Genomic DNA, 27022 nt, shown 5'->3' with positions numbered 1-27022 from the left:
AAAGAAAGAAAGAAAGAAAGAAAGAAAGAAAGAAAGAAAGAAAGAAAAAGAAAACTAAATTTTCTGTCATATCTCTTCTGTTTACTTTCAAACTACATCTTTTATTCAATTTATTGCTTAGGCTCTAAAGGTATGCAAACCCAGAAGGAATGATGATTTCATCTATAGGAATGCTTATCCTTTTCCCTCAGTTTATTGTTTGTAGAATCATCAAAGTTTTGCTATGAACTTAAGAAAAAAAAAAAAAAAAAGCTAATACCAGTTTCCTTTCCATTAGAACTACTTAGCTTTTCAGTCACCTAAAGGTATCCAGATGACCCAGGCAAGTTCCTGTACTTCCCAAGGAGAGTAATTAGACCCATCTCAATAGGGAGAGAAGGAGGGATACCATGTACTCTCTCCAACCTGTTCGCTCAACCTTTCACACACCAGAAGAGGAAATCAGCGTGACAAACTTTCTGAACAACTCTTCAGGTTACCCCCCTCCACCCCGCCAGATAGCCTGGTGTCTAAAACTCTCAGGGCAGTAATAAAAGATTTACAAGGATTTAGGGTTTTGCTTCCCTTCAAAAAGAGAAGAAACCAAAACTGATTCCTTGGAACATCCATTTTCACTCTGCCTTGTGGAATAAAGATAATGATAATATTAATTACTATGAACATCTAAACTAAAGAAATAAAAGTGTAATAGTACTTCAATTTACAGATGTTTTCACTGTCACCTCTCTCCATAGCCTATCAAACTCTCTCTGTATATATTGACTTTTTATTGTACTAATTCAAATTCTTCATGTCTTACTTTAGTCACATTTAAAAAGAATAGGTGGTTTGTGTGTGTGCATGTGTGCACATGTGTGTTCCTTCACATTCTAGCTTGATATTTTTATCTTTATCCTAGTTTAATGCCTTTATTATATTCTCCTTTCCTGCTTGCAAATAACTGATAAAACATGCCCTTTTGGGGGGTCTACTTCTAGTTTTCTTTCCTTCTTTCTTCCAAATACTTATCCATTTCCCTTTACTTATTCCCAGTATCTTACTATATTTTATCATTTTTAATCTTTTATAGGCAATATAAAATAACAGCTGATTTAATCTGCACAAGTATTTGGCTCTTCCTAAACTAGTCTCAAACTTAGATAGTAAGCTACTCAAATGTTTGGCCAACATCCTATAGTCTAAAATGACAGAGTGACTTCCGAACCTTTCTCTACCTACAAAATGATCTGTGCACATTCTATCCTCTTCCACAACTTTGCATCGCCTTCTCCTACCATCTGTACCTCACATATTTCCTTGACCATCAGTCTTTCCTAAAAATAGTCTTATTCACTGTATTTACTCCTTCACCATCCATTTTCTGCACCAACCCAAGGAGATCTGGCTTTTCTTTACCATTCTGCTGAATTGACTCTCATGAAGGTAACCAAGAGATTATCTCCTATTTGCCAAGTTCAGTGACCGTCTAGTCTATACCTGCCCTCTTGCCTTCCCTTAACACCTTACAATGCTAACTGATTCTCCCTTCTTAAAAATAATAATGATAATAATAAATTTCTTATTAAAATCTTTCTATTAGTCCTGTGGTCCACTTCTCCTTTTCTTATATTATTAGTGTCTTTAATTTTTTATTTCAATAGGTAATTCTGATGTACTCCCCTATGACTATTACTCTATACATCCTATGAGCTTTCTCTCTGTATTAAGTCCAAAATTAACACTTCTCTTCTAAATCCACTACCTGAGCCCCAGATCTCTATCTATCTAAATGTCTCTGGAACAGTTCCTTCTGAATGTCTACAGGTGCTCTACTCTCAGAATGTAAAACATCTTTATTACCTTATCCTTGATCCCACATGAACAAAAGACCCACAAAAATAAATTTAAAAATTAATGAAAGACAAATAACAATGTAAAAAGAGGGGGGAAAGTTCAGAAAACTTGTCTATTCTTTTCCACGTTTTCTCTGTTTATTACCTGAGAAGACCTGTTATGCCACCTTTTAAAACTCTGTTGTATCTGTCTCCTTTTTATTCTTAGCTGTGGCTGCTTTGATAGCCTCCTGTTTTACCTTTCTCATCTCAGCATTATAGTTTTCATTTGCACAAGCATAGTTTTTCCCCCTGTTTTTGAAATGTAAATTTGATTGCATTGGTTCTCTTTTGGACCTTCAGTGACCTTTTGGTGACTACAAGGTGACGCTCGTGTTCCTTAAAATGGCATCAAAAAACACCTTCAAGTCCTGGCTCCTTCCTCTAACTTGCCTCATTTTTTTTTTTTTTTAAACCACTTGCCAATATACAATCTGGCTCTAACAATATCAAATTTATTTGCAGCTTTTGATAGTAGTTTCTCTACTTGGAATTGCCTTCTATTTTGATCATTCTACTTTATTTATACATGATTGCATCCCCCTAAAAAAACTTATAATCATAAAACCTGATATATACCTTCATCTCTTTAAATAACTACCTTTATTTGGAGTTTTAACTCCTTAAGGGCAGGGAGATGACCTATTAATTTTATGTCTCAGTCCTTAATGCATTTTACGCAATGAAATGTGTTCAGTGAATGAAAATTTTTAAAGGGATATTGGTTTAGGAAAATCTGTTTGGGGTCACCTCGGTGGCTCAGTCAGTTAAGCATCTGCCTTTGGTTCAGGTCATGATCTCAGGGTTCTGGGATCAAGCCCCAACATCATCGGGCTTCCTGCTCAGCGGGAAGTCTGCCTCTCCATCTCCCACTGCCCTTCCCTCTGCTCATTCTCACACTCTCTCTAATAAATAAATAAAATCTTAAAAAAAAAAAGAAAAGAAAAGAAAAATCTGTTGGGTCCAGATTTTAAGAGGCCCTGAATATCAGACTAAAAAACTTCTTTATTCTGCAAACATCAAGACTCCATTTGTGATTCTTTTTTTAAAATTTTTTTAAGATTTTATTTATTTATTTGACAGAGAGAGACACAGCAAGAGAGGGAACACAAGCAGGGAGAGTGGGAGAGGGAGAAGCAGGCTTCCCACGGAGCAAGGAGCCCAATGCGGGGCTCGATCCCAGGACCCTGGGATCATGACCTGAGCCGAAGGCAGCCGCTTAACCAACTGAGCCACCCAAGCGCCCCTCCATTTGTGATTCTTTATCAGGGCCATGATTTAAAAAACAAGGTGAATGCTTACATGGCATTTACTATATGCCAAGTTCTGTTCTGAGTTTATTTAATATTAATATACTCATTTAATTATTGCCTCTTTTCTTACAGCTTGGGAAACTGAGGCACAGAATCATTAAATATTTTACCCAAAGACACAGAGTCAGTGTTGGGGCCGAGATTCTGACCTAAGTCACCTGGCTTGCTGATTGATGCCAGTACTCACTCTGAGAACACATTCAATGATATATTATAGTATGACTACAACCTTGGGATTAACTGGGAAGAGTAGAGGCAGGGAGACCAGTTAAAGGACTATTGTGTACTATGATGATACTTTGAACCAAATGTTAATGCTTGGTACAGAATTGTGAGCAGCATCTGGTTCTCATATAGCCTTAAGGATTAATTTTAGAGATCCTCAAGGAATTAAACATAGGGAATTTAAGAGACGTAGACTGCAAAGGCAGTATACAGGAAAACGTGGAGTGGGTTTTATTCATGAGGGTGTCTGAAAACTAAAATGGAGTGGGATATCATGGTACGTAGTTGGACAGTATTGGTCCTTCGTGCTTTGGCCATATTGTGTAATGGAGATTTACCAAAGATGTATGAGAAGCATAAGGCTATAAAAAGTTAACTATTGGGGCGCCTGGGTGGCTCAGTTCGTTAAGCGACTGCCTTCGGCTCAGGTCATGATCCTGGAGTCCCAGGATCGAGTCCCGCATCGGGCTCCCTGCTCGGCAGGGAGTCTGCTTCTCCGTCTGACCCCCCTCCCTCTCATTCTCTCTGTCTCAAATAAATAAATAAAATCTTAAAAATAAATAAATAAATAAATAAATAAATAAATAAATAAATAAAAAGTTAACTATTGAAAGTAAAACTCTTGACACATTTTACTTAAAGCCAATGAGAAAAGGTGCTATGTTGTAGGCTCCTGATGGTGCAGAGGGATTTCTGAATTCAAAATGCAGCTAAGGTATAAAGTTCTCAGTTTTGCTTTAGAAGGATCTCTAGAAATGAAGCTGACAGAAACATCCGAGAACATTTTAGTTGCTTTTACAATTCCCAAAGCTCCACCATAAATTTAATTCTTAGTGTTTTAAATGATTGCATTTTAAGGTACATAAACCTGGGTTATACAAATACCGGTGTTATAGTAACATCTTTAGACAAGACAAGCACAAAGGTATAAATGCCTAAACTGGAGGAAACTTGAAACCCTCATCTTAATTCCTAAATGTAGTATTGCTAACTTGTGACAGACAGAAGGATAGGCAGCCATTTTTGTGTGTGTTTTAAAATAACTGGGAGCATAGTTAAAATTTTATACATCAAGTGACTGCTATTGAATGTTGCAGGTGAGATGTGGTTATTTTTAGTTTATTTGAAATATCTAATTGAAAGGGGGTGGGGAGGAGCAAATATTTGAAATGTGGAAAACCCTAAACTTTTTGGTAAGGAATTGTAATTTCCATTTCCATTTTCTTTAAGGACATAAAAGGTTGATAATTGATGTAGTTAAATTGAACCATAACCATTGGTGATCATGGGGCAGGTAATTGGAGCCTGCAGAAGAAGTTATAATCTAGGAATTTAAAAAATTAGATCCTGAAGTTTATGTTTAATTGCATCAATTTCTGTATTTATGTGAATTTATAAACTGCAGAAAGTTTTGAATGAGGTTGATCTTGTCTAATATAAGTAAATGAGTCTGTAGACTGTGATCTCCCCAAACTAAAAAGTATAGTACTTGGAATTGTGTTCTTTATGGTTGTAGTGTTGGTAAAGCACTAATAAGCAGAAAATAAAGGAATTACACAGTGGGGAAAAAAAAAAAAAAAAGGACTATTGTGTTAATCCAGGCTCAAGGCAGACTGAAAAAGATATTTCAAAGAATTGCATGATTTACTGATATATGGACATGTGGGTGATAAAATATGGTAGAAAGAGGAATCAAGGATAACACTAAGTTTTCCTGTCCAGTTGTTAGGAAAATGATGAGGTCATGTGAAAAACAGAGAATTGGGAAGTGAAGGAGAGTATTTTTTGGAGTAGTACATTCAGTATTACACATTCTGGTAGAAATGTCCAATAAACAAGGTGGTAGAACTGAAGAGGTGAGAAATGACCAGAGTTTTGAAGTGAGCAAAGGGATAGAAACCAGAAAAGAGAATATAGTCATAATTTCAATGAACTCTACTAACTCCCTTCCAACAGCAATTACCAAAGTGTGGTCCATCTATATTAGCAGGTGCTGTATACCAAAAAGGTGAAACCACTGTGGTCTCAGGAACACACAGTGGAAAAGTTCAGGAAACACTTAGCATAATAATATTCCTAGGCTGATGCCACATACATTTACCTTTACAGTCCAGTTCATCAGAATTGTCCCCACAGTCATTTTCACCATCACATAACTTGCTGTGAGGAATGCAACGCCGATTGTAGCAGGACTTGAAACCTCTTCTACAGCTTCTGTTTTCTTATAAAGAAAAGTAGAAACATAATTGGGGGTCTTATAGAGATATTTTTACAAATAGAAAATCATAGATGAGTTCTCATGTCATAATGATTGGATTGTGGATCTATAAAAAAAAGTGCTATGCAGTATCAAAGCTCTGGATTAGAATAGTCATGCATTATCAAGTGATTCATTCATTAAAAGACCTTTTGACTGAGTGCTTTAACTTCAGTGATGCACATTTGGAGACATCTTCAAATTATACCACATTATTGTTTCTGATATTTGTGTCAGCACAGAAACAAACATATATTCAACTCTCAAGATACAAGTCTGTAACTCAAAAGTCCTAAGACACTCTCAACACCTATCTCCTATCTCCTCTGCATTTCATAAGGCTTTCATAACAAGACAAAAAAAGGGGTAAAATATGTATTCCTGAATCAGTGAATCAGAGGGTTACCTAAATATCCATAAATTTCTCTTAAACATCATCTAAAAATGTCTACCTGAATTTCCTAAGGAGAAGAATAATTGCGTTCTGAATTCTATTTACCTTGAAGAGAGTCTCCTGACATTTTCCAGTTTCTGGCAGAAGGTACCACTTAGAATAATAATAGCTGCCATTTACTGAACACTAATTTTGTGCCTGGCTCTATATGGAGCAAATGTAAACATACATTTGTTTATTCCGTGCTCTAAACCAACATTCAAACTAGGTTTGTTTTGTAGTGAGAAACTAAAATATGGAGAAGTACCCTTGCTCTTACTAGTCATTCACTAGTAGGGTTAGGAACAAAGGTTTAACCTCAGGTGTGATTACAAAGCCTAGAATCTACCTAGGGTTGTCAAACTACAGCCCACAGGCCAAATGCAGCCTGGAGCCTGTTTTTGTATAGCTCTGACACTAAGAATGGTTTTTATATTTTGAAATAGTTGTAAACCAAAATTTTTTAAATAAAGGATATTTCACAAAGAGCATTTTTGGCCCACAAAACCTAAAATACTTAACTAGCTAACCCTTTGCAGTTAAAAGTTGCCAACCCCTGCTCATGTGAATATTATCTTGCTTCTCAGAAGGTAAAAATAATGTGAAATGTATTTTCAAGACAATTCATAATAAAAGCAAATTTGCAAGCTATTATTATTATATTTTTATATCCTTTAATATTTTCATAGTGTATAGAGTTTAACCATTCATTCAAATGAATAAGCCATTTGAGGTAAATTCACTAAAATTTTAGTTACGGATCAGTCATGGGCAAATTACATCTGACTATCATTTTAACTGAGAGTGTGTGATCCTGCAACATAAAAGAATGCGAGAACTGCCTGCAAATTTCCCAAACTCTACCTTCCTCTTATTTTAACTGCTCTTTGATTATCTAGGTATAATTATTATCTAATAGAACAAAGGAGAAAAGTAGAAATCAAATATAGCAACTCCACATACAGATTCCTGAATTTTATAGAGCATACGATACCAATACTCTAATATTATAGTGCAAAAATAAATCATACCAATTTAGAAATAATCTGGAACAATTCTACAGTAACTATTAATGATTACACATATACAACTTTCCAGGAAAAATAATGTTGTGATGAAGGCAAATATCAGTTGCTTACTGGGTTCCAAAAGCCAATCTCTACCCCCAAGAGAGAGTGAAAGGTTGACTATCACTTAGTGTCACCTATAAGGCACAGCTGGAGGAATTCCATGCTTGATGAGGAGGATGGTTAATGCAATCAGCCTTTGTGCCCAAAGACACTAACCCTGGGCCAATCCTGGAGGCAAGAATAAGGACAACTCTTTGGTATTAACTCAACAGCATGCTATTGTTGACCGATAGCAGAACTTTGCTGCCGAGTAAACTTACAATATCCACCAGTAACTAATATTTCTGCCTTACATTTTTAGGAATGTAATCCTAAAACCTATCGCTACATGGCTAGACAGCTTAAAAGAAAGGCCCCTGTTGTATTTAAACTTGAACTTTGTCGATGGAAAGCCATGAGGAAATTCTTCACTGAATATGGTGGGTCCCAAAAAGGACATAAGGAGTCCCATTTGAAAACACAAAGCCAAGGGGCGCCTGGGTGGCTCAGTTGGTTAAGCGTCTGCCTTTGGCTCAGGTCATGATCCCAGGGTTCTGGGATCGAGTCCCACATCGGGTTCCCTCCTCGGCGGGAAGCCTGCTCTCCCTCTCCCACTCCCGCTGCTTGTGTTCCTGCTCTCGCTATCTCTGTCTCTGTCAAATAAATAAATAAAATCTTAAAAAAAAAAAAAAAAGAAAAAGAAAACACAAAGCTAAAATCCATTACCTTAGACTTACATGTTAATGAGAGACATTAAGGAAATCATACATGTGAACCAAATGGAGACAACCAAACCAAAAACTATGAAAATAATTACAAACTTCTCTCTGAAGTGAAGACATACATCACATATGAGACACTTACCACAGTAGAGCAGTTTTTCGTCTGACTTATCCTTACAGTGAGGCGCTCCATCACAGGTGAGCTGATAGTCAATACACTCTCCGTTTCCGCACTCAAACTCTGAATACATGTTGCAAGATGAATTTTTAGCTGAAAGGGATCAATGTTTTGACTCACTAACAAACATTTCTGATACCATGACAATTTTTCCCCTTAATCTTTATTATAAAATGGAACTAAAATTTATCAAAATATAAAATCAAATAAAGGGCAATGGTTTATGGCATTTCTTTAACCAAAACAATTAAAAGGAACACCTTTTTGTTTGCTGTTTTTACGTTCCATTTCTAAAATTTTCAGGAGTTGCCTCACTTCATTTTTCTTTTATACCTATTTGTATATTTTGCTAATTATTTTGTGACCGTATGTGTGGGAAGAAGGATGGGCTTACATTTGAGTGATCTTGCTTAGCAGTCTACCTTAAAAACAAATAGTAAAAAAGAGCCAGTTAAAGGAGTTCTGTACGTGTTGAGAGAGGTTTTGTGTGTGTGTGTTTTCTTATTGAAAACTATAATATACTCTTCAATACACTGAAATTTTCCAGTACATAGAGTTTTCATTTTTATTTCTTTATTTATTTTTGTTTGAGTATAGTTGAAACATTAGTTTCAGGTGTAGAGTTCTCATATTTTTATGCTTGACTTGATTCATCTCATCTAAATCTACCTCCAACTGATCTTCCTCCCCAGCTACCTTTTTAAAAAGTCTCAGTCGCAGCTTTCGTCATTCAGAAGTACTGGGATTGCTCTTGTTCTATCCATGGTGAGAGGTACCAGGGGTAGGACGGCCACACCGGGCCAGCAACTACTCTTTGAGATGCACAGGAAACCGTGGGTTGAACTGAATCATGTGCACCAGAAGCTTATAGGCTCCAAATGACCACTGCCATCATGTCCCACTTCTAAATCTCAAGATTTTCATAATAAATTAAAAACCTGAGTTTTTATGTGACTTGCCCAATCTGTGAGCCCAGACCAATAGCAACAAAGTACAAACAAAAAACATCTTTCTACAGCTAGGTTTCATCCCTGGAATGACAGTATGTGACCCCTGTTTTAGAAAGATCTCTCCTGAGGAAAATAGACCTATTTTTATTCTTAAGTAATAGATTCACCAGCAAATGTTTGGAATCCAATTTTGTGCTCGCATTATGTGTTGTTTGCTTGCTTGTACTCACTCCATTGCTTGTTGAGTAATTGTACAGTGAAATCCAGTCATGCTAATTATATTGGAGGTAATTGGAATTCATTTATCTCTACTAATGCAGAAAACATAGCTTAATTTTATAATTTACTATCAATTTCTTTTCAAAGCTGTATTTTAGAAATATTCAATTACACAGCTACCAATACTATTTGAAGTTTATAAAACTATAAAAACAAAGTTTTATTTTATAAAATAAAAAAGTTTTATTTCTTTATTATTCCTAGAATTTATCTCATTTTACAGATTATTTATCTATCTATTGTCTATGACTTCTAACTGAACTCTTCCAATGTTCATTTTTTTCACTTTCCAAAAATTTTTTTTTTTTCTTGGTGCAGACTAAATTTGTCTGGTCAGGTAGAAAGTCATTTTAGAGAAAGTAACAAAGAATTTAAAAGTCTAAAAATATCATTAAGTTCAAAGGAACAAGTGTTAAGAAGGGTACTGACATTACCGCATATGATCACATTTGAGCATGAACTGAACAAAATTCACTTACTGAGGGGCTATTGACTTTCCCAACTTATTCTATCTACTTTCAACACATCTTGTTTAACTTCTCACTTCTAATGAAAACTAACTGTTATGACTGAAAATGCAAATTTTGCTTTTATAATCATTATGCCTCTGAGGGACAAATATTCACAACAAAAATGTTTTTATTATGTAAAATCAAATCTTACATAAACACAATTCTTGCTTAGGTACGTTCATTTGAAATAGCATTGAGTATTTTATACTTCTTTGCAGAAACAAAAATATAGTTCAGTAGTCCTCTAACTCTCTTACAAGATAATTGCTTAAATTATATTTGTTATTCTTATTTCTGTTGTGGATGTTGATAAGGTTAGGAACGTTGTGTAAAATGGAATTGCCTAATCTTTCTGTCAAGAGTTATGACAACACCTGATTTTCCTTCCCTTGTCCTGAGGGAGGTGTTAGTAAATGGTCTTTCACCCCGTCAACACTGCCATTAACATTCATGAACTGCCCTGGGTGAACTAATTCAGATGTGGACATAGATATGCCAGAAACATCCTCATTTCCCAAAGATGGATTTGACAAGAAGTTACTCTCCAATCTCTCTGCTGGACCACAGGATTTCAATATGAATGCACCATGGATACAGGACGCTTCTAGAAAGGTCTGTCAGCTCTGAGGAATCCAGTATCACTCTACAGTTGCATGTGAGTACAACTGTGCTTGTTTAAAAGGTAGTTTTCTTTCTGATTCATTCCCTCTCAGCCTTAGAGAGAAGCAAGTGGCTTAGTAGGGACAGATGTATCTAATCTATTTTGGAGCAAGGACAGGCATCCACTGTGTACAAATAAGCCTTGCTGTTTTGACTAAAGGCATTGCTTTTCTGCTAGCTTATAGTGACCTGTGGAAGAAACATGAGTGATTCTAATGCATGGCTAACACTCCGGGCTTACAGATGGCATCAGATCCAGACCATTACAGCTGAAACCACAAAAGCAAACTGAAAGAGAGAGTTTAAGCAATTGCCTGAGCAATTCAAGGAAGTGTTAGGTTACTAAGAAATATGGGGATTTGTGGCCTGAATTATTAAAGTTGGCTGTCTTCATTTAAAGTTCACTGACCAATTGCATCATTCCCTTGTTTGCATGGGCACAGTCTTAAATATAAGTCTTTTACTTCTTTCGCTAAGAGGTGCCCCTTGGGCTGTGACCAATTTGCAAAGTGAAAAGATATGTGTATATTCTTGTCTTAGGTGCAATAGTTTTCAAGGTAAAGAAAACGATGTTAAAGTGCCTGTATTAAGGTACACAACAGATAGAAGATCCTCCTGGTAAATAAAGACCAAAAGAAGAATGAAGATAAAGATGAAATATACTTATACCATCTATTACTTATTTTTATAATGTACACATATCCAGCTCGGTTGATTTTCTAAAATGAAGGTATAAGATGAGGATATAGAGAAGAGAAAAAAAAGCAGAACAATTGCCACATCCTGAGAGTGAGTTCACCAGTTTCCAACAAGATGTTTGTGTCTTGTCTTTCTTATACACAAATAGTCTTAATGTTAAGGATAAATTAACATTCTTTATGTTGCTGGCTAATTTCTCATGGCAATATTGGAACACTTGAATGCTTATTTATTTTGAAAACAGTTTGAAAATTTAGCTGTTAATAAGTGTATACTGTAATGGTACTAATTAAAGATTGTAATGCCTTTTGGGAGGTATAAACATCATGCAAGGCTGCAATGTTACGTTCTTAATTAACTGTTTGGAAATGATTACAAATAAGCTGCATGAGCCATTCTCTCTCATTTACATACTGTGAGGGACTGAGTGGTTTTACTACAAGGCTACTGATCTGCTGCCTATATACTGGTTTATTTCAGCTTTAATTAATTTTGCTATTGACTTAATTCTCAAAGTTGTAACCACAACTTTTCACGTGATTTGCAGGTATTTCTCTAACCAATCCAACACCTTCCAGCCCGCAATAGGGAGTACACCATTTGTCACTGTTCTGGTTATCATTATCTATCCCATGGTGTTACAACTAAGTAGAATGGTGAATCGAGTTCTTTTTAGAATAGAGAGACATGCCAACTGGCAGGGACACAGTGTCCATGTGTGCCTTTTGAGGAATGATGTCATATCTCATTTCATTGTCTTTACTTACTCACACATCTGTTGTCATCTAGTAATATTCGATCCCCCCTGCAGGAACAATTCACTCTCCCGTTAGGAGTTAAAAGGCACAGGTCATGGCAACCTCCATTTAATAATGAACATGGAGAAAGTTCACCTGCAATGAAGAGGCTTTATTGGTAACATTTTATATTGAATTTCTATTCTATGTTAGATAGAGATTAACAGTAAACTGTTAGGCTGCCCCCATCTCTCAGAGATATAAACAAGGAAGATTCAGGACTTTTGAACATGCAAACATCACAAGAGATAAGAACATTAGAAAAACATGTAACATAAGTCATTACATTACATCTTCTAGAACATTAGTCAAGGATGCCACGGCATCAAATGAACTAGTATCACTTAAAAACACACTGACACTTCAGGCTGCAATTTTTGTAGATATTCCAGTGATTAAAGAACTTTTAAGCCCAGATGTAAAGCTTATTTATCAAGAAGTATTATTTTCATGGAAACAACTTGATTGGAATATTCAAAGATTGAGAGTGAGAGAGAATAAATTTCCAGAAACAAGTGATTAAAAAGGAATTGTTCTTCTGGTGAAAATTAAAAACTACAGAAGTTACCTTGAGCATTTCAGATAATTTTAATGTACTGAATAGTCAAATCCTAAACACTATCCCCAGGAACTTTAAGAAAACAAAATCCAACTAAGTATTACTAGAAAACATAACTTTTTGAGAGATTATATAATTAAGAAATACATTTGGCTTCTAGTGTAACTTACAGCTATTGGTGTCATTGGCAACAGCTATGATTCCCATTGGTTGATGTGGAATATCAGAACGAAGAATTTTTGTATCTCCTCCTGTGTACTTGTTGGAACGCAGAATAGCTCTTCTTCCCCAGTCTGACCAGAAGATATAATTGTCATAAACAGCTAAACTGAGGAAAGTTCCTGGCCCAGATTTGACAATCACCTGAAATAAATGTAAATATATATATATTAAACGAATATATAGATATTCCTATATCCACATCTAGTTTTGCTTCAAAAAATTAAAAAAAATAAGATTAGTTGGATTTAATCAATAAAAATCATCAGATAAAAATGCATTTTACTAAATGTATTATCATAAAATTCTTTATAGCTTATTTTAAATGTTTTAATCATTCCTAGTGTTTACAATATGTTTATTCAATATTTTAAGTATATCTCTATTTACTAATCATTCATTCCATATAAGCAACTGCATTTTTTCAGTATTATAAAACAAAATCACCAGGTCAAAAACATGAGATTATGATTACTAATAAACATTTATCTTTATTAAGAATCATCAAACATCCAGTGAACACTCATCAGACTCTCAAAATATAAAAAGAACATAAAGAACTATAAGACCCAGGTTTTTCCTTCAGGAAAATTTTCACAATGAATGATTAAACCAGATATATATGTACTGGAAATAAAAGTTTAAAAATAAATACCAAACTTCCACTTAGTCCAAAATAAAGGACTAGATTACCTTCTCAATAAAACAACTAAAAAACTGAACAAAATATATAAAACAAGGCTTTTCAGTATATTGGACATCAGGTAACAAAGGACAAAGAGTTCTAATTAATTTAGGAAATAAACTGAGTGTGTCTCATAATGGCCATGGCTAAAGCCCTGAGAGAGATTCAGGTAGCGGCATAGCAGAGAAGAACCCAACAGAACCTAGACAACACCCTGAGTGGGATAGGGCTGAGAATTAAAGGAGGACAATGGGGTTAGATCTCACAGGGAAGAGAATGTAATTGAAAGAGAACTCTAGATATCTGCATAGGGCTGTCCTAGGGGATTCAGCAAAGTATTGTGCACATGCACAAGCATCTGAAGCAACAAGAATTAGAAGAGTTCCCAAAATTCACACAGGTCCATGAATTGTGCTTGTAAACACCAACGAGACTAGAAAACTTTCCAATTCTGGGAGTCTGGATAGAGTAGCTGGAAGGGTCTTGCCTCAGCAATGTTAATTAATTAACCCTAGACTAACTCTGCTCTACTCCTAACAAAACCTAAAGGAAGACCTCAAAGGATCAAACTGTTCCCAAATAGCTTAACTGGTTCCCAGGACAGAGCTCAGGTATTTTAATGGAAATAGGAAAAATTTACCACTAAGCTACTAGGCAAGAAAAGACACAAAAGAAGAAGAAATGTCTCAAATTAATGCCCTCAACAAAAATGCTAAAACTAAAGTATAAAAAGGGGGGGGGGAATAAAGATAGAGAAATCAAAGAAATAGTAAAAAGAGAAAAAAGCAATAGAGAAAAATCAATGACATTAAAAAAAAATGGTTGAGAACCATAAAATGGACAATACATAATGACGAAGTGGGGTTTATTCCAGAAATAAAGATTGATCTAACATTTAAAAAATCTATTAGTATAATTTACCATACTAACAGACAAAAAAAGACAGCACATAGGAAGATCTTAATAAATGCAGAGAAATTACTTATAGGATCTAACATCCATTCCTGATAAAAACCCAGAATAGAAATTAAACTAAGAACAAGAGGAATGATCACTCTCACTTCTACTCAAACTTGTTCTAGAGTTTTTAGTCATTATAATAAGGCAAGAAAACAATTTTTGTTGTTGTTACAGATTGGGGAAAAAAAGAGGATGAAATCAAACTGCATTTATTTGCAGGTGAGATAATCCTCTACATAAAAAATTCAATAGACTCTACAAAAAAATAAAAAGCTGCTTCGACTAACTAATATACCTAGTAAAGCTGTATGATACAAGATTGCTACAAAAAATTCCATATATTAACAATAAATAATTGAAAATTAAAAAAAAATTTACAGTGGTATAAACAAATATGAAATACTTAGTGACTTACATAAAAATAGCTATAAAAACCTAAAAACTACAAAACATTGTTAAGAGAAACTAATAAAACCCCAAATAAATAAAGAGAAATGCCCTATTCATGGTTTGTAAGATTCAAAACTATTAAGATACATCTCTCCTCAAACTGGTAAATTATACCTAATCCCCATAAAAACTCAGCAGACATTTTCTAGAAATTGACAAGCTAATTCCAAATTTTGTTTGGAAATACAAAATATCTAGAATACAAAAAAATGGTAAAAAATAAGTTGACCTAATAAATTGACAGTTACCAAGACAGCATAGTATTGGAAAAACATAGAGAAATACATCAGTGAAACAGATGAGAGAGTTCACAAACAGACCCAAACATATATGGATAACTAATTTTTGACAAAATTTTTTAAAAAGGAGAGTTTTTTCAACAAATGGTACTTGAATAAATAAATAGGCATACACAAAAACTAAATTTCCATCTATATAAAAAAATCAACTGAAAGTATATCATAGACCTAAGTGCAAAATATAAACTATAAAACTTCTAAAGAAAAATATGGAAGAAAATTTTTATAATCTTGGGGTAAGCAAAGATTTCTTAGGTATGACATCAAAAGCATGATTCATGAGAAACATTAATAAAATGAACTCAGTCAAATTATAAAACTTCTACACTTCAAAGGACAGTGGTAAGACAATGAAAAGATAAGTCATAAACCCTAAAAAATATTTGCAAATCTTAGGTCTAGCAAAGGACCCATATTGAGTAAAAAAACAAAAAAACAAAAAACACTTCCAAAACTCAAAAATATAATGAATATATAACCCAATAAAAAATGGGAAACAGTCTTGAAAAAACACTTTATTGAAGAAGATATATGCATGGCAAATAAACATATAAAAAGATAACTGACATCATTAGACATCAGGGAAATAAAGTTAAAATTACTGCACTATTCTTAGAATGAAACTAAAATGGCTGAACATGTGGAGGAACTTGTGGAAATAGAAAATGGTACAACCAACTTGGAAAACAATTTGGCATTTTCTTAAAAAGTTAAACATTCAACTAGCATATGATCTACCCTTCTATTCCCTGGCATTTATTTACCCAAGGAAATTAAAGCATATATCTATATAAAAACTTGTACACAAATGTTCACAGCAGCTCTACTTTTAATAAGCACAAACTGAAAGCCACTTAATGTCCATGTACAGATTTATGCATAAACAAACTGCATATATCCATATTATCTTATGCTTGGGTATGTCCTCAGGAGCTCGACTTTAATAAAATTTATGCTAAGTCAGTTTAGCCAGAATCTCCCACTCTTGTTATCTAATCACCATCAATATCTGACTGAATTCTTCATCCCCTGTACTCTCCTGGTGAAGTCTGATCACTTTGTCCTGCCATCACCAAGAATCTTGTTAGGTCAGTGTACCCAGAATCCTCCCGTACTTCTGATGTTTCCTCTTAGAAATTGTTCATCCATTAGCAACCCACTCTGCTCCTTGCCTATAAATTTCTACTTTTCCTTGTGTTCAGTGTTGAGTGCATCTTTTCCCCCTACTACAAAATTCCACTGCAATACTCCCTTATATATCTTGTGATAGTCCTGAAAAAGCCTACATTGATGTTTTAACAAGTGTCATGGATATACTTTTTCCTTAACACATACAATATAATACTAGTGAGGGGGAAAAAAAAGATGAACTATTGATGCATGTAACAATATGGATGGATTTCAGAAGAATTATGCCAAGTGAAAGAAGCCAGGCAAAAAGAAATACATAGTATATGATACCACTCATATAAATTTAAAAATGCAAACTAATCTATGGTGACAAAACAAACAAACAAACAATGTTTCCCATGGACAGAGTGGGCAGGGCAGGATGGGAAGAGAGGGATTAAAAGGAAAATTAATGGATTTATCATCTAGTCATTTTATTTCGCTTTTGCTTCTAATCCTAAACCACAGGTGGCCTACCCAAATAGTTCTCAACTCTTTAGGAAATCAGTGGATGAATAGAGCAATAGTTAAATATGAGCATATACTTGTTAGTTGAATGAAGATCTCAGATATCCAGAAGAGAGAATGTGACATGAAAAATACAGAAAGAAAATAACCTTACCACGGATATACTTATTCATCGTTTTGAATTAAGAATATATATTTTCTCTCTCTCTCTCTCTCCCCTCCCCCTTCCCTGCCCCAGCCCCCTGCAAGAAGGCAGGCACTGCAAGCCAGGAAGAGGGTTGTCACCTGAACCTGATCATACTGGCAACCTGATCTTGATTTCTCAGCCTCTAGAACTGTAAGAAATAAATGTCTTGTTGCTTAAGCCACCCAGTCTATGGTATTTTGTTATAGCAGCATGGGCTGATTAAGCCAACAGTTTCAGTCCTTCCTCTTAGAAGAGCCAAGTTTTAAGATTTATATCTACTTTAAGTTTCAATAAGTATTTTTTTTAAAATTATAATGATGAAGGAAAGATTGTTTGCTATCAGAGTGTAAAAATGATAGCTGTTCCAATGTGCTATCTGGGAAGATTTTCCTGAGAATGGGGATGATGAATAGTCAATAGGAGAGGAAAAGAGAAAGACAGAAGGAAGGGCATGGAGCAGAGAGAAGACGTGGTATAAAAGCCAAGAAGAAGGGGGAACATAAAATGTGGGGAAAATGAACAAAGAGTAAGGGAGCATGAAGGTAGCTCAGACATCTAAGAAGATCTCCTGAAAAGCCTGGTGAGAAAGGCCAAAAGGGCTAATGTATAGGGCTTTCCTTCTTATAGACCAAGGCCATGGATCTGAGTTTTGTTCTGAGAGTTATAGTAAATCACTCATGTTTTTTAAGCACATTAATATCATTATCGGTTTGTAGTTTTAAAGATTATTCTGCCTCTGGTGTAGAGACTAGATTAGATAAAAACAAAAGAGCTGCAGAGAGACCAATTAAGATCAGCTGCATTTGTCCAGAAAAAGGATTAACACTTGGTATTTTATGAAGGGTGAAGAAGAATACAAATAGCAGAGCAGTATTTGTAAACGAAGGACTTCCTAATTCACTTTTTATCAAAACTCATGAGGCTTTTCACTCATTCATTCATTAGTCCTTTTACCATTATTTTTCTGTAAACAGCAAAAGCTAACACTTCATGAATGCTTACAATGTACGAGATGTGTATGCATTACATGTATAAAACCTAATTTTAATCTTCACATTAACAGATAGGTAGAGACCGTTTCATCTCACATTCATTGAAGAGGATTGAAGCTTAACAAGGTTATATAATCAACCCAAGATCACAGATTTACTAAGGGATTTGAGGCTATTTCAGACCCAAAGCAACTGAGATCTGATTTCAATTTTATATATAAAATTTGCAGGGAGCCTGCGTGGCTCAGTCAGTTAAACGTCTGCCTTCGACTCAGGTCATGATCCCAGGGTCCTGGGATAGAACTCTGAATGGGGCTCCCTGCTCAGCAGAGAGCCTGCTTCTCCCTCTCCCTTTGTCCCTCCCCTGCTTGTGCACTCTCTCTCTCTCTCTCTCTGTGTGAGACAAATAAATAAAATCTTTAAAAAAAAATAAATAAATGAAAAATAAAATTTGCCCTAGGGGCTTCTGGGTGGCTCAGTGGTTAAGCATCTGCCTTCAGCTTTGGTCATGATTCCAGTGTCCTGGGATTGAGTCCCACACCCACCTCCCTTCTCAGCGGGGAGTCTGCTTCTCCCTCTCCATCTGCCCCTCCCCCAGCTTGTGCTGTCTCTCACTCGCTCTCTCTCTCAATAAATAAAATCTTTTAAAAAAATTTGCCTTAGTTAAAGAAAGTAGAGAAAGTCTTTGATATTAGCATATATGTATGTATTGTCTTTATTATTTTATCTATGCTCCTTCAAGTTAGGAACTATAGTAATACCTTTGATTCTCTTTTCCATCCAGTATCATATTTTGCATGAACAAAATACACACTTTGATGAATCACTAAGAATGAAAACAAAATTTTAATAGATATAAATAAAATTTTTTAATGGATAACAAATAGCTAGGCTTATGACAATGAAAGTTTTTCTATGTTGTTACCAAAAGCCTATTTGGAATATAGCAACCTTTATGAATTTTAACACTGATTGAGTTTAGTAGTTTACTTCTCTACTTCTGCTGACACAGAGAAAGAGGAAAAAAAGCAACATTAAACTCAGTCTATAATTATACATGTGACTTTAATAGGGTACAGTAGGTTCTACTAAGAATTGAGCTGACTTCAGACATCTCATTTCACTGGTTAGAGTTCCATGTGGAACAGAGACGTGAAATCCACTAAATTATACCTTTTCATCTCCATGTTAAAACATTTTTATCATAAGTTCACAAATACTGCACCTTGTAAGCTTAATCAGCATCTTTATTTACAGTGCAGAAGCTTTGTCATCATAAATTGCACTTTACCATGTTATATGGTAATGTACCATTATGGCATAATTTTGAGGCATTTTCACCTTGAACCTATAAATAGGCTCATGTTTCAAAATAAGAATTCATATTCATTCAGAAAATGCATTTCTTGACACAGCACTTAATCTCACATGTGTCCTCTAGATAGACAATTAAATTGGTAATGCCACAAATACTTGAAATTACGTGTCACGAATTTAATCACTAATCACATGATTACCCATCTTGAAACTTCCCTGGTGCCTTATTGAAAGCATTAGAACCAATGAGGGGAAAATACTAAAAATATTCAGTTTTATAAACCAGACAACATAATTCCAACACCCAGATGCTAAATGTTGAACCAAACAATTTAAAAGCCAAGCAAACAGGAAGCTTCCCGAAAACCCCAGTTGATTGCCTCACTGCCAGGATCATAAATGATCATTATGAGAAATGACAACTTGGCCCCTTGCCACAGTCAGGTGTGACAAGTGTTACAGGTTACAAAGAAACAACTGACGTTGTTCTAACTTTGGAGAGAATGGTGATGTGGTTAATCAGCAACTCAAAACTGAGAAATATCTAATTTAAGGATAGCTGGCTATATTTAACTTGCGTGAGTGAGTTGAAGACTATGAAGTATCAAAACGTCATTAGTGTCCAAACAAATTTGAAAAGAACAACATTCACAGCAATCATCTAAAAGACTGCCTATTGTGTTACCGGCCTTGGTTAAAGAGGCAAACCTGTCATAGAGGTAGATTAGAGAAGGAATTACTTTGATTTTATACTCCTTCTTTCTGATCTCTCTATTGACCATACTCAACCAGACACCAGAGGACAGTAAGTCAGGTGACTACAAGAAAGCCTGCTGGGGCCAGAGAACAGGTGGAAGAAGGTGGGGAAAAGATCCAGAGGATATGCTTGAGAGAAGTAGTAGAAGGGAACCCTATTTTAGATTCATTATTTTGACCCAGATAAGCTATTTGCCTTCTTGGAACTCAGTCCCCTAATCTATAAAATGGGATAGTAAAAAGCAACGACTTAGCTTTGCTCTTATTTCAAGGAAAGAGATAGGATAAGATATTCTCTAAGGTCACACAGAGGACTAAAAAGAAGAATAAACTGTTATATCCCCCAAGTGTTATAGCCACTCCTAACTGGAATTTGAGCAAGTTTCTAATGTTTTGATTATTGTGCTTTCATATATGATTGGGGTATTAAAGTTATAGTTTGTCCAAATTTCTAATTTAGATACATTAGTTTGAGAATCAAAAGCGGATAGTATTAATAAAGAGCAAACTTTAAAAAAAAAAAACTGAATATTTTTCAGTAAGTTCTTTCTGCTTTGAATTCCTTCCAAAAATGTCCACTGTGAGACCCATTCAGGAGTGACTTGAGAATCCTTTCCCCGCTGCCCAAAGCAAAATGGCTCCTTCCTCTGTATACCCAGACAGTGTCTACACACATTTATTATAACACTCAGTAGAGAAAATCATAAGAGCTTATATTTTATCCATCTCCCTGGCAAGACTGAAATATTTGAAACCAGCAATTTTATCTTTCATTTTTGTAACTCAAGTGCTTCGAATAGAACATATTTAATGTTCGATGATTATCAAATCAGTTAATAAAAGAGTGATTAAAAAACATTTCTTTTTGTGTTTGAGTTTCCTTGTTTTGCTTCTTACTTTTTTAAAGGTATATTTATCTGAACTTTGAACTCAGCTTTGTACTTTACTTGGTTGTGTACCCAAAGATATAATCTTTTCTTTGTAAAATGGCATTAGCAAATTTGTGTTTTACTGAAACACTGTAGGCATAATCTTCCTAGGATCACATTCATGCCTTTGATAAATATTTCAGTGCTGTTACTCTCTAGATCATTGTCTAAATACAACCCTCCTGGCATTTTAATATTTTACTAGGAAAAATGAAGAGCTAGTCAAAGAAGTATATTTTAAATCAAAACCTCGTATGTCAAAGCTATACTGAAATGCCAGTCTTAATTTTTCAAATTGGGATTTACTGAATATCTGACAAAAATCAAATACTATTTTAGATCCTACATTGTAAGAGGTTAAAAAAAAAGTATTCTGCACAAAAGGATGATTATTTGTACGCATGAAGATGTGTTTTCCGGTGTGTGTATGTATGAATAAAACTATACAGGAGAAGGGTAGAAAGAAATTCATTTAACACTACATCTGTAAAGAAAGTATAGCCTAGGATTATCAGCCTGGGCTCTGAAGTCAGAATGTTTGGGACTGTTTTTGAACTTTTTCTTATTGTGCAACCTGGGACTTGTTATTTCACTTCTCCTGGCCTCTCTTTCTTCTTCTTTAACAAAAAAGCAGAATTCATACGTATCGTAAAATTTTAGAAACTGTTAAATAATATTCATACAACACTCAGCATGTTTACATAATAAGCTCTTCATAAATGTTTGCTATAATTATTTTTGCATGATGTGGTAGCAATGAGATAAGCTTGTAAAGGTAGTTTTTTAAAATACTCTGAGTCTTATTCCTATTTTCAAAAGTGTTACAAATGATAAAGAATCAACTTAAAAAATAAACTTTTACAAGAGATTTCCATTTGTAAACAATGGTTTTTCAACTTCTGAGACCATCACATCATCAAACCTATGCTTACAGGTAAAATTAATGTCCACTTTGGTAAGATCCTTGAGTTCCATTTCTCTTTTGGTTGCGCGTCAACTGGAAATTTCTGAGTCACAAAGGTTATTAAGCCAATTTATTAACTTTGAGGGAAAATTAAAAAGTAGTGATTTTAATTAAGCAAGTCATATTACATTGAAGCTGACTGTCCTGAAACTCCCATCACCTTGAGTGTTAGAACTCTAACTGATTTCCAATTTTGGAAATCAAAGATTTTTGTTTGTTGTATGTGTGAAGAGAGGGGTTATATCTCCTGTTCTAAACATTCTAAACATTTGCTGTTCTAAACATTCTAAACATTTGCTAGCCAAAGCAAAACAAAATAAAACAAAAAAATAACCCTCATTTGAGTTGGGGAAAGGGAAGTGGGTGGGGCGATGGGGTAACCGGGTGATGGGCAGTAAGGAGGGCATGTGACGTGATGAGCACTGGGTGTTAACTGAACTGATGAATCACTGAACATTATATCAAAAACCAATGATGTACTATACCTTGGCTAATTGATTTTAAATTTAAAAAGTAGATTAAAAAAAACCACTCATTTGATTTGTTAAATGTCACTTTAAGAAAGTGATGACAGATTTGTCATTGAAGGTTACATCCAAAATGTGTACTTAAGTATTTTTATTTATTTATATTATATTATCACTATTTATAATATGTAAAATTATAATATATGATATTATTATTTTACCGATACACTATATTTATTAAATCTTATACCTGTGGTCACAGGTTATTCCAAGGTCACTTCAATAAAGGTGAAAATATTTATAAAATTATATGTAATGGCAGCAAGGTGAGTTAATAAAACTCTATTTGAATTTTCATAAATATGTGGTAATATCTTAAAATACTTCTTTATTAATCAAATTAAAGACATAACTGTTAAAAAAATAAAAATAAAAAAAGACATAACTGTTGAAAAAAATAAACTCAATGAAAACTACTGTAGGATCAGGCTGCATTGACTATATATACTTTCATATACACATCTTCCTTACTATACATACAGTTTTTTCAATCAACTTCGCTGAAGCATAATTTACATACAAAATGCGTTGAACTTATTTTTAACAATTGCAATAATCATGCACACACTCCTTTCCATCTCCAATTCCCAACCTTACACCCTTTTCCTCAGAAGTGAACACTGTCATCAGTTTCTTGAACGATAATACAGTCTTGTAAAATGCTGCTTATTTTCAGAATGGCAAAAAGTCTTACACAGTTGTTAGCGTGATTGCCTATGATCATTAAAATTAAGAAACATACTCTAGAAATGTGTCTCAATTTAAAATTCATCTTATTCAATAGAAGTCTATTAGATGAAGCAGAAACTCAAAACAAAAAAATTAACAGTAATGCAAAAAAAAAGTAAGTAAAAAGTTACAACCTTTTTACATCCAGATGTGAGTGCATCTATACATCTAATCTTTTTTAAGATTCTTCAAAGTCCTTGAAATGGTTTATGATATCTTATATGACCTGACCCCTGCTACCTGTCTGGAATTATCACCTACTATTCTCCATATTCATTCTCTATTCTGGCCACAGTGCTCTCCTGATTGTGTCTCAAATATATGAAATACATATAGGTTCTTCGCACTGGTTGTTCTCTATGCCTGAGAGACCCTTCCCCAAAATACCCACTTGGCCAGCTAGCTCACCCCCTTCAAGAATTAACTCAAAAGCACTTTTTCAATGAGGGAAACTTACCTTGATTTCCCTACTACAACCTGCCTCCCTCTATTATGTCACACTCAATTCTTTCTTCCAACTCTACTATATATGTTATAAAACTAATGAACTTCAAAAACATTGTGCTAAGTGAAAAAAGCTAGTCACAAAGGACCATATATATTGTATGATTCTATTTATATGAAATGTCCAGAATAGACAAATCCACAGAGACAGTATATGGATTTATGGTTGACAAAGGATGGGAGGAGGGAAGATCAAGGATTGATGGCTGAGGGTGCAAGGTTTCTCTGTAGTGTGATGAAATGTTCTAAAATCGATTGTGATAATAGTTGCACAACTCTGTGAATACACTAAAAGCATTTTATTGTATGTTTAATTTAAATGGGTGATCTGTATGATATGAAATGGTATTATGGTCAATCTGTTTAAAAAAGAAAAAGAGGGAGGAAGAAGTAGAAGTGGTGGAGACATGATTTGATTCTAGGCTCCAGGAACAATGCCCTTAACTATGACAGCATAGAGGTAACAACAGCAAAAAAAAAAAAAAGAGCAAAATACAATATCTGCTCTTGAAAAATAAATATAGGGGCGCCTGGGTGGCTCAGTTGGTTAAGCGACTGCCTTCGGCTCAGGTCATGGTCCTGAAGTCCCGGGATCGAGTCCCGCATCGGGCTCCCTGCTTGGCAGGGAGTCTGCTTCTCCCTCTGACCCTCCTCCCTCTCATGCTCTCTGTCTCTCATTCTCTCTCTCTCAAATAAATAAATAAAATCTTTAAAAAAAAAAAAAAGAAAAATAAATATATAGGCTACAACATCAAAATAATACATTTTATTTTTTATAAAAATACGCAAAAACACATGTAGTAGCCATGCATACATATATATATACATACACACACATACATACACATGCAATACATATATACACATACATATACATATATACACACACAATGTCCAGGTAATACAAGGACAATTGAAGATGTTAAACAATGCCATAGTATGCAATATGCGAATCTAGACTTTGAAACTCTACATGCCATGTTACCTGGTTTTTACAACAGAAAATTGCAAATAACAAATTCCAAATAACAAAGTTAGAGTGGACCCTATATTATAGAGATTTAAGAGACATATCAGTGATTGACAATATATGGAATTTATCTGGATCCCAATTCAGACTGAGATGCAGATGAAAGGCTCATTTTTGTAGAATATCCTAAGGAAGCCACAAAAAATTTACCAGAACTAATAAATGAGTTGAGTAAGTTCAGAGAATAGAAAAAAAAAAACAATTTTATTTGTGTATACTAGCAAAAAAAGTTGCAAATTAAAATTAAATTAAATGAAAATTGTAATAACAACACAAAATATTACATACTCTGGGGCAGGAAAAGTATGTGTGGAATATATTGAGAGGGCAGAAAATAACGACTTGTTTAAAAAATGATGGGGCATGTCAAGAGAAGGCAGGATTCCACCTGCAAAGCTTCTCAATGACCATATATGGGACAATTTGAGTAACAAAAAATAATGGTAATAGATTATAATGCATAGAATAAAATAAATTTCTATGATTCCATACTGACATAAATAATTGAAAAAATAAAATATAAATAAATAAATGGAAGGATGGCAAGAGGAAGTTCTTCCTTACAGGAGATTTTCAATTAATAAATGTAGAAGGAACTGACTAAAATTGAAAACTATCACTTGACACCTACTACAGTAATTGTTTCAGTCAGGAATCATGGACACGTGCTAAAATCCAAAGACTCTTTTCCCAAGAATATTTATTAACTTCATAGGGACAAAAAGTAAATTTACAGTGGAATCAGATGTCACTTTAACCAAGTGATTAAAATTAATATCACTTCTAATGAAACATACCCTTGTCATGTGCCTTTTGATGTGATACTCTAAGAAGGACACAATATCACTATAGTAGTTTCTCTCCCAAAATTTTTAACCAGAATTAAATCATGAGGAAATATCAAATAAACCCAAATTGAGGGATATTCTAAAACAACAAGCCAATACTCTTCAGAAGTATCAAGACAAAGTTAGAAAAAGATTGGGCAATGTCTTAGATTATAGGCAAATAAGGAAACAGGATAATTAATTGCAATGTGCAATCCAGGACCAGAACTCGGTCCAGAAAAATAGACTTTATTGGTACAATTGAAATTTGAGAAAGATCTATCGATCAATTAATAGTTTAATATCAATTATAATTGTATTATAGTTGTAACTATATTATTAGGGAAGGGCATACTCTTCATACTATTTTTTTACTTATTATGTCTCAAATTATCTCAAAATTAAAGAGCTAAAATAAAACTACAAAATAATAAGTATAAAATATTTAAAAAACATTTAATAAAATGTACACAAGACCTGCAAACTGAAAACTGACAAATATTAATGAGAAAATTAAAGAAGACACATAAGACAACATATACCATATTTATCAGGTTCATTCTCAATACTGTCGTGTATAATGCTCAAAAAGCAAACACTGAAATATGAATACTCATGTATTCAGTAAAATAATTTGTATTCCATGCTAGGAGAAAAAATATCAGTGAAAACTACTTGATATTCACTACTAAGAAATCTTGCTGACCTCCAAAATATTTAACCTCTACTGCATAAAAATTGAGATCTTTTTATTCCACTCATCACTAGCTCTTCCTCACTTAAACATTATAATTTTTGAAGATGGAAACATAAATATATGCAGAATATCAAGTATTTCTTGCCATGTATATTCTTTAATTAAAAATAAGAAGAAAAGCAAGTCAAACAGACTCTGAGACCCCCCCCCCTTTTAATTGTCTAAAATCAGAAGAAGTATTTCAAATAAAAGCTGGGCTGCAGTGTAAGAGAGATCAAAATTTGAGCTTTTCAGCCTAACTTAAAACCAGTCATAGGAAATGTTTCAGAAACATTGCTATCTTGAAAGACCTAGTTATATATTTTTAAAAGTGTATCTTTCAATAAACATTAGTGTACTTTATCTGCAGTATAAGACAACATTAGCCTAGATTTTTTGTGTTTCGTTTTCCAGAGGAAAAAACTAAGGCACCAAGAGTAAAACCTTTTTTTCACTCCAGCTTCTAAGTGAGATAACAGTAAACAGAAAAATATGGTAAATGTATCCCATTTCCTTCTAATTCTTTATTATGTATATGTTATATATGTGTATATATAAATACATATTTAATCATGATTTTATATGAAAGTTTACAGTATACATTTAATATGTCACATAAGGAAGTTGTTTTATATATCACTTTTTTCTGAATTAGGTTTTTTAGGACTATACTATGACCACAGCATAATTTAAACCACATAATTATAAA

General features: G+C 34.2%; 1 protein-coding gene across 1 annotated transcript in view; it reads right to left on the bottom strand.

The window, feature by feature from the left end:
- The window catches only part of LRP1B (LDL receptor related protein 1B), a 1834834-nt gene that overhangs the window by 282046 nt on the left and 1525766 nt on the right, over positions 1-27022 (bottom strand). The window contains exons 44-47 of the mRNA XM_035008121.1: positions 12735-12927; positions 11976-12101; positions 8073-8201; positions 5511-5630 (exon numbers count right to left, since the gene is read on the bottom strand). Coding sequence (XP_034864012.1) covers positions 5511-5630; positions 8073-8201; positions 11976-12101; positions 12735-12927 — 568 coding nt within the window. The remainder of the gene's footprint in view (positions 1-5510; positions 5631-8072; positions 8202-11975; positions 12102-12734; positions 12928-27022) is intronic.

This window comes from Mirounga leonina, unplaced genomic scaffold (assembly GCF_011800145.1).
Source record: "Mirounga leonina isolate KUSES-001 unplaced genomic scaffold, KU_Mleo_1.0 Mir_151, whole genome shotgun sequence".
Taxonomy (NCBI): domain Eukaryota; kingdom Metazoa; phylum Chordata; class Mammalia; order Carnivora; family Phocidae; genus Mirounga; species Mirounga leonina.
Note: the sequence above shows the minus strand (reverse complement) of the source record. Positions and strands in the feature narration are given on the sequence as shown.